Here is an 8,698-nt window from a genome sequence, read left to right as displayed (position 1 = left end):
GGTTTCCCCCTAAATACTATATATCCAAAACTACTTAAAGGGCAGACCAAAGCTCTGACCAAGAAGTTGAAACGGAATTAGAAACCATACCTACTGCTGGTGCACATTGGTATAGTCCATCTGAAAAAAGAGCAACATAAGATAAATCCCAAAATGTTCATATAGGGTACTCTATAACTCAGTAATATCTCTCCTGAGATTTTATTCTAGACAAGTTATTGATCAAAAGGAAAAGTCCATCATACAGAATGTTCAGTGCACCTTTGTCTCTAGCAAAAACCAGAGTAAGAACCAAAACACAAAAACAAAATACACAAGCAAATGGCTTAACGCAGACTGAAGGCAAACTCCTCTTCAGCTGCTGAAAACCAACCTGAAGAGCTGAGGTAGAACATCAGTGCTTACCTAGAATGCCCAAAGCACCGGGGTCAGCTCCCGGCACCATGAGAAATAAGAACAAATCCTCGTTACTGGGCAATGATAGGAAAATGTCATGGAATTAAAAGGCAGACTACAGAAGGAATAACACAGGACTAAGGGAGACAACTCAGCGGCTAAGAGCACGTGCTGTGAAAGTCTGGGGACCGGAGTTTGACTCCCTAGCTCCACAGATTAATAAAAGCCATAAATGGCCATGCGCGACTTTAACTCCAGTGTTGGGGGATGAAGATGGGTGAATTCCAGGAGCTCGGTGGTCAGCCAAGTCTAGTCAAAACTTCAAGTTTCAGGTCCAGTAAAAGACCTCGTCTCAAGAGAATATGGCCTCTGATGTCCATGTATGTGGTATTCACACCCACACATGCACATACTCCATACACACATGAGGATTAACACTCCTGTGATCAATTCTGCAGGCAGCTATGTTTTCATGTAACCGTGACCTGAAAAGTGACATGAGACTTTGTGAGGCAGTATGTCCGAGATGTCTATACTCTTTTAGAATTCCTTTTCATGTATTTTCCTATTACATACACATTTTATTTAATGTATTTTACTATTACATACACATTTTATTTAATGTATTTTACTATTACATACACATTTTAAAACTCCCTATAGAGTAAATCTGCACTTCCAAATTTTTCTCTACTTCTCATATTAAAAAAAGTGACAGACTCTGGCTCTTAGTTTTAATTTCTCTCTCTCTCTTTGAATTTCTCTCTCTCTCTCTCTCTCTCTCTCTTTGAATTTCTCTCTCTCTCTCTGTCTCTTTCTGTCTCTGTCTCTCTGTCTCTGTCTCTGTCTCTCTCTCTCTCTCTGGGTCTCATGATGGTAGCTTTGACTGGCCCTGAGGGGATCCATGTCTTTGCCTCCCCAGTGCTAGGACTAAAGACCTGTGGTGCATGCCAGGCCAGTAGTCTCTTTTTAAAATGACAACAACATATCTTTCCAAATGTCCAATCAAAGATGAAACAAGACAAGGTTTGGGGCTGGAGAGATGCCCCACACTTAAGAGAACTGGCTGCTCTTTCAGAAGACCCAAGTTCAGTTCCAGTGCCCTCACTGGGTGGCTCACAACTACCTGGAACACCAGTTCCAGGGAATGCAATGTCTTCATCTGGTCTCAGCAGATACCTGCACACATGTCATACACTCACACAGACAATCATACATACATAAATAATCCCAGCACTCAGGAGGCAGAGGCAGGCAGATCTCTGTGAGTTCAGAGCCAGTTCCAGGACGGTCACCAAAGCTACAGAGAAACCTTGTCTCAAAACAAACAAACAAACAGAAAAAGAAGGTGACAGACAATAGGTCTGAAGTGTACATACTTCCAAGAACTGCTGATGTCTGAAATACAAAGCAAAACCAGGAGCCCAGAGAGGTGACAGAGAGAAAGGGGCCACCAGGGCACTCTTTCAGATGACAGTGTGCTTGTCTTGCTCCCAAGGCCACATGGAGGGAGGTCTGAGGTTTACCTGCCTCACCAGGTGGCTGCTGCCTGGTGTCAACTCACTTCGCTTCATTTCACAAGTATTTTCTGAGCCCTGGCCCTCTGAAACAGCTCAAATGACTGCGATGTCATAAGACTATGCTGTACTTCATAGAACTGTCACAAAGGACAATTCTCATGGGTCACATTTGAGGTCATGCCCCATCTGTGGGTAGGGGGCAACCTAATGCCTTAACAACTGGCTGCTATTCAACTTTGCAGATCCAGAACTGAGCCTTTTCTGTCTTGTCAGAGCTTATCGACCTGAGGAAGCTGACTTTGCTGAACAAGCACAGGAGCCATGAGTCATCCAGTTACCTTGTGAGGAAGAAAGGGAGCTGCCTAGAAAAGCCACAGCTGGACAAACGCTGTCTCTACTCTAGAGATCAAGCTATTGCTAAGACTCTTGGGTCAGTACAGAAGCCAACAGCGGGTCCTGGACTCACTCAGGAAAGGGTCTGTTCAGGCAGGTGTCCCGAGGAGAGGATGTAGCTTCCCCAAACATCCTCTGTATAGATGTAGCCAGAGGATTGGCAAACTATTCAGAAACAGGATTCTATCTCCAGCCCTTGCCGTGACTTGGCCCTTGATCCAAGGCCATTCAGGTTCACTTGCTGCTACTTTGCGTTCCCCAGACTCTGACCCCCTTACCTCCATTGACAGGTCCTTTTCCCAATAGGAGTTCTAAGTAATGTGGCTCATCACCTGCACACTTATCAGACAGCAGACGGTCTTTAAGATCTTGTTCCCTACTCTCAAACCCCTCTCTCTGCTGGTCACAGGTAGTATAATGCCTGTGAGATGAAGGGGAGATGAAGATCATAATGTCGTGAGGTCAGAAAGGGAGGGGTCACTGAGGTAAACACTGGGAATCTGGAGAGAGAAAGGTAAGTTTAGGCCCAGGCCCTGTATCTCACCAACTATATAACTTTGTTTGACAAGTCACACAATTCTTTTGTCTCATGCATAAAATGAAACTACCATCCTAAATCCTCAGGCCAATACATTTTGTAAATTTCAAAGCACTCTGAAGATGTTGGGGCTAATACCATTGTGGCCCGGAGTGCTATTGGATGTAGCAGAATATTAAGGTAAGAGTTCAGGGAAAAGCCGGGTAGTGGTGGAGCACGCCTTTAATCCCAGCTCTCCAGGGAAGCAGAGGCAGATCTCTGTGAGTTCAAGGCCAGCCTGGTCTGTAAGAGCTAGTTCCAGGACAAGCTTCAAAGCTACAGAGAAACCTTATTTCAAAAAACCAAAATAAATAAATTAATAAATAAAAATAAAGAGTTCAGGAAAAGTTGGTCATACTGGCACATGCTTAAAAATCTCAGAATATGGGAAGCTGAGACTGGAAGATCAAAAGTTTAAGTTTAGGGAAATCATGGCTGGTACCAGAAAACTAGCTACTCAGGGCTAGTGAAGACAGGGGTAATTCTAAACATTTGCCCTTGTACTCACAGGTAAGAATAGTCCTCAGTCCTCTTTTGCATCAGGCAAAGAGAGACTGATATAGAAAACCACAAACAATCAAAATGTAGAGTTGTGGAGTCCAGTCCCACTGGATAATCTATAAAACAGCTCCCACACCTACAGCTCAGGGACCATTGCAGAAGAGGGACAGAGAGCAGAGGCTTTGTTAGGAGAGTGTCTCCCAGGAATGGCAGAAGCTACACCCATGAAGTCTCATCAATAAGACTGCCTACACAGGAATTAAATAAGGACAATAGATGCACTATTATAGCCCAAGTGAGTAAGTTATAGACCATCATGCCAATCACGTCTTTTGAGAGTGTAATTCCAAAAGTCAGGAGGCTCAAGCCAGCCTTGGCTACAGAGTAAGACCCTGCCTCAAAACATGCAAATAAAGATTAATAAAGTTTGGTGTAACTAAAACCGAACTGCCCAGATTGTAATAGATTAAACATTGAACAAGAGCTGGGTGGTGGTGCAAGCCTTTAAATCCAGCATTTGGGAGGCAGAGGCAGGCAGATCTGAGCTCCAGACCAGCCTGGTCTACAGAATGAGTTTCAAGATAGCCAGGGCTACACAGTAAAATGCTGTCTGAAAAAGCAAATAAACAAAAAGTACACACACACACACACACAAAAACAACAACAATAAAAAACACTGAACAAAGAAGCTAGCAACTGGACAAGATTTCCATTGCAAGCTCTGGGGAGTTTGGCTGAAGAAAGGAAAAGGGTCCTAACAGAGATAAGGAGGATCTAGGGTATTTTGGCTAGAATATTCTTTAGCAGAACAAGACCAAAAAAAAAAAAAAATTAACAGATTTAGGGGATTGAATCTTGTGCACACGCAGGGCACTTGGAGCACTTTTGAACTCTTAATAAACATACTACAGACTAGGAACTCATGGATTTAGAGAAAAAAAAATGGCCAATCCTTGAACCTTTAAAGTATTTGGGATCAACTGGGAGACAAATAACTTGGTAATGAAGAGAGTTACGTGCAAGATTGTGCGGTGGTTCAAGGAAACACTGACAAAACAGGTCCAAGAAGGCCCACACCGGAAATGCTTGCATCAGGAGCACACTGGGCTGGGAACCTCGGGTCCCAGTAAGAGCGTATCAGCCAGGTTCTGAAGAAAATTTAAACGTGGTGTTTAGACAAAATATTTACGAAATCTAGATTGTTGAAGCACAGCAGGCTGTTCAAACTTGACAGGACGACCATAAAGATGGGACAAGAGGCAAGGAGAAGGGTAGTGCCCACGCAAGGGAGGGCAGAGGCCGTGAAGCAGCTTCACAACGGCCGGGAGTCAGCAAACAACACAACCATAACAGAGCAAGGTGATCTGAACGCGCCGCCCGCTGCGCCGCTCCAAGGATTCGCTCCGAGACGCCGGCGCCGGCGGGAAATCCCGCCCTCCTACACGGAAAGGAAGCGGCTGGCGGGCGCCGGAAGCCGGTGAGGGCGAAGCCCCTCCCAAGACCAGCCTCCTGGCCGGAAATGATGATTCGTCCCGCCCCCACACTTGCTACCTCGCGATACTTCGCTGGTTCCTCCCTCTTTCCTTTCTGCCACCGCCATGGTAGGTCTTCCTTTCTTGGCCTCCGCGTCTTCGCGGCGGTTCGGAGCTCTCCTTCTCTACATCTCAGCTGCTTGCCCTGATCTTAGTGGGTCTTCGTGGCTACGCGTAGCTTGCGGGGCGGGGGATGGCACGCATTGGTCTGGGGCGAGGAGCCCGGGGCCGCGTGTTCCAGCCGGGGTTCGGATCCCTGAGACACGCGGGCTTGGGCGTCCGGCCCCGTCGGGTAACTTCAACCTTGCTGAGTGCTCCAGAAGGCAAGTCCTTGATTGCAGGCATATTTCAGGCAGCAAGCCTACCCTTTTCGTAAGCCTAACCACTTTGCTGTTTTTCCCGTATAGCCATCCAGACTGAGGAAGACCCGGAAACTCCGGGGCCACGTGAGCCACGGCCATGGCCGCATCGGTAAGTGTGGGCCTCTTTCGTGATAGGCCTTTGGGGTGTTTACTGAACGATTGAACCACTTAGACGCGAGTAGAGGAAAAACTATTTGTTGCCAATCGGATTGGACAGCAGTTTCCCCATTTAAAGACACTCTAGTGAAATTTAAGATAATTTTGTGTTGGTAGCGAGTGAAAGTTAAGCACAGCGCTGTGATGTGGAACGTCGGAAAAGTGACCATCTAGAGAAGGCTGATAGCCATGTAGCTTTGCATGTTTGCAGGTAAACACCGCAAGCATCCAGGAGGACGCGGGAACGCTGGAGGCATGCATCATCACAGGATCAACTTCGACAAATAGTGAGTGTTTCTTGGAGGTCGGTTTTAACTGACGGCGGCTTTGGAGGTAGGGACAGAGGGTATAACTTAGAACCTTCGGAAATCGGCTTCTTGACTTAGGTTACTGCTAGCTTTAGCGACTTGATGTGTCAGAGAACCTGCCCGAGGCTAGAGTCACGCTCAGGTATTGATTGTTGCCTTAGTGTGCTAGAGTCCTCGAAGAATAACTGCTGACCTTATTCACTGGCTGTGGACTTTCTGACACGGCCAGTCACCAGGTTAGTGACATGCATAAGAATGGAGGTTAGGTTGGCTTTTATCCAGCCATTAGAGGATGGCGTTTAGGGATCCTCTTGAAATGGGTGCTAGTGAGTGAAGCTACTGAAGATCTAGTTCAGTGTATTTCGAGTTTCTGCGGTGTCAAAGTTTACGACGGTGAAAATTAACATTACACTAGGAGGAGAGAACCTCAAAGATGAGCTTGCCTTCTCTTCCCAGTCATCCAGGTTACTTCGGGAAAGTTGGGATGAGGCATTACCACTTAAAGAGGAACCAGAGCTTCTGCCCGACTGTCAATCTGGATAAACTGTGGACGCTGGTCAGTGAGCAGACTCGGGTCAACGCTGCCAAGAACAAGACTGGAGTTGCTCCCATCATCGATGTCGTGCGATCGGTGAGTGAATTGGTGTGCTCCTTATCCTTAAGGGAACTTGTAATTTTATCCTCTTTATCTCCTCTGGAGCCAAACCTAAATATATGTGGCATTGCCGATTAGAGAGCCCTCATTTTAGTAGAATTGTTGCAGATAATTGAATTGGTTCCAACAAGCACTTGTCCCCCTCTCTTTGGTCCTTAAATGTGGAGAGTTCAGAGAACACATTATTTGCTTTCATTTCAAACAAATATTAGCTATCATTTCAGTAAATAAGCTTTCCTATATTTATGCTGATTCTAACAGGTTTGGTTTTAACATGAGTACATAATTTGTTCACAGTGTTCATTCAAGGCCCTATATAGAGAAGAGTACTTTTCCCCACTCACTGCTTAAGTGCAGAGACCCACACCATAGGTGTGTAGCCATAATTCCATTCCTGGCCTATTTAGTGGAGGTACCTGCAGAGTGGGGAGGTATGTGTTTAGCCGAGACTAGAGTCACATCTTGACATGGTGGTTGTCCTGGTGTGCTAGAGTTCTCGAAGAGAATCTGCTGGTCTCGATTCACTGGTAGGGGTCTTCAGTGTCCCTGTTAGTGCCCAGATCAGAAACATGTCCTACCTGAGCCGACCCATGGTAGTGCATGCTTTAATTTTAATCCCAGCACTATGGATGTGTTGTTGGATCTCTGAGCCCATTCCTACATTTGAGTTCCAGACCAGCCAAGGTTACACAGACTATCTCAAAAAGGAGAACAGGTCCTACCTGCATCCTGGGATGTTCAGTATCTGCTGTAGTGTATTAAGAATATTTTTTTCTCTTCTAGGGCTACTACAAAGTTCTGGGGAAGGGAAAGCTCCCTAAGCAGCCTGTCATTGTGAAAGCCAAATTTTTCAGCAGAAGAGCTGAAGAGAAGATAAAGGGTGTTGGAGGTGCCTGTGTTCTGGTGGCTTGAAGCCACTCAGGGAGGCCAATTAAATGCTAACACTTTCCAAGTGGTCTGAGTGTAGGTTCTTTGGTTACATTTCTATGTATCCTTGTCAGTATGCTGGGACCTGCCTAATAGGTCCTAGGAAAATGTGAGGTATGGATTTCAGTCACAGTGTGGTCATCTCAAAGCATGTGCCTGTGTGTGTACTCAGTGGCTTAGATTGCAGCAGTCACAAATTCATTATGTCCCTATGTATATATAGTACATGGGTCTTGCTATTCAAGAAACTGATAAACACTGTTACTTTTAGTTGAAAATGTATCGTAAGGAAAAATTCTAGCAACCTGGCAACACATGTCTTCTTAATCCTGGCACTCTGGAAGCATGGGTAGGTGGGTGGGTCTTGGATTTGAGGCCAGCCTGCTTTGTGCAGTATTATGGCCACATAATGAGATGGTTTGATTCAAAAACAAAAGTATTTTGGACTAGAAATCAGGTTGGGTTAGTTTTCAGAAAATGTGAAATTCTGCTGTCTAGATTCCTACCAAAAAGTTTCCTATAATGGCTCGTTACTAGGCTTGGAGTGGGGCCAGGAAGAGAGGGTGGGCAGGAAGAGTGAATTCGGGTCTCAGATGAAATGGTGTGGAATTGATTATTGATTTGGGAGTGGTGCTGACAGTGAAGTGGAAACTGATCGCTGGGGCTCCGTTACCGACTGATGTATCTATCTACCTGCAAGAATGAAATTCCTTTAGTTTTTAGTGCCTGTGGTTCCCTGCTTTTACTTAGCGTGTATCCAGTTGCTAAAGGGGCTAAAAGCTGGTAATTCAGTCAAAATGAGTGCAATTTCAATATTGAAGTTTTAAACATTTATACTACATAGTTTAGTGTTCAGACAGAACAACCTGTGCTAAGCATGAAGTTGTATGGTCTGTTTTATGAAATGGTGAGCAGACATAAATGGCAAAAAAACATTGACTAATGTTAAGAATTTAGCACAGCCTGAGCTTTTCAGCTTGTTGGCATACCTCTGACAACAGTTGGGAATTGGCGCTGCTGTCCATAATTTCTGCATAGGCTGCAGCTCATGGTCATGTCTCATTACCTAATGCTGGGGTCTGAGTCAGGCCTTCCTTGCAGTATAGTTTGTAGAAGGCTATCAGAGCTGGCCAAATTTTAAAGTACATGTACTTTCCTATTGGAAAGTCTCTAAGCCATCTGGGCTGGGAATGTGCTCCTTCCACAGAGGCAGGATCCAGAACTCAAGCCTCATCCTTGTCTGCCAATCCCTTAGCATGAGAGCTTTTAAGTTTTTGAGTACAAAACCACTATGTCTGACATAAAATTGCAATATTCTATGTCACCCCTAGTACTGACTATGGACACAGTTATGTGTATGATGGGTATGCC

The 8,698-nt window shown here is 45.3% G+C and overlaps 1 protein-coding gene and 2 non-coding genes across 3 annotated transcripts; all 3 read left to right on the top strand.

Moving 5' to 3' along the window:
• Window positions 1–4,928: 4,928 nt before the first annotated feature.
• Rpl27a (ribosomal protein L27a) lies at window positions 4,929–7,590 on the top strand. Its single transcript, XM_057778347.1, has 5 exons — window positions 4,929–4,988; window positions 5,327–5,390; window positions 5,649–5,724; window positions 6,202–6,376; window positions 7,184–7,590. Exons 1-5 carry the CDS (start codon window positions 4,986–4,988, stop codon window positions 7,310–7,312), a joined length of 447 nt encoding a protein of 148 aa, XP_057634330.1. The 5' UTR covers window positions 4,929–4,985; the 3' UTR covers window positions 7,313–7,590.
• LOC130880831 (small nucleolar RNA SNORA3/SNORA45 family) lies at window positions 5,865–5,994 on the top strand. The gene has a single exon (XR_009057636.1). It is a non-coding gene; the product is annotated as a small nucleolar RNA SNORA3/SNORA45 family (small nucleolar RNA).
• LOC130880830 (small nucleolar RNA SNORA3/SNORA45 family) lies at window positions 6,843–6,973 on the top strand. Its single transcript, XR_009057635.1, has one exon. It is a non-coding gene; the product is annotated as a small nucleolar RNA SNORA3/SNORA45 family (small nucleolar RNA).
• Window positions 7,591–8,698: the final 1,108 nt, after the last annotated feature.

Source organism: Chionomys nivalis, chromosome 8 (genome assembly GCF_950005125.1).
Source record: "Chionomys nivalis chromosome 8, mChiNiv1.1, whole genome shotgun sequence".
Classification (NCBI taxonomy): Eukaryota; Metazoa; Chordata; class Mammalia; order Rodentia; family Cricetidae; genus Chionomys; species Chionomys nivalis.
This window is presented reverse-complemented; position numbering and strand designations above follow the sequence as displayed.

Coding starts and splice junctions, on each gene's coding strand:
- Rpl27a (XM_057778347.1), top strand. Junction 5,391..5,648: donor CCACGGCCATGGCCGCATCG/GTAAGTGTGGGC, acceptor GCATGTTTGCAG/GTAAACACCGCAAGCATCCA. Junction 5,725..6,201: donor AGGATCAACTTCGACAAATA/GTGAGTGTTTCT, acceptor TTCTCTTCCCAG/TCATCCAGGTTACTTCGGGA.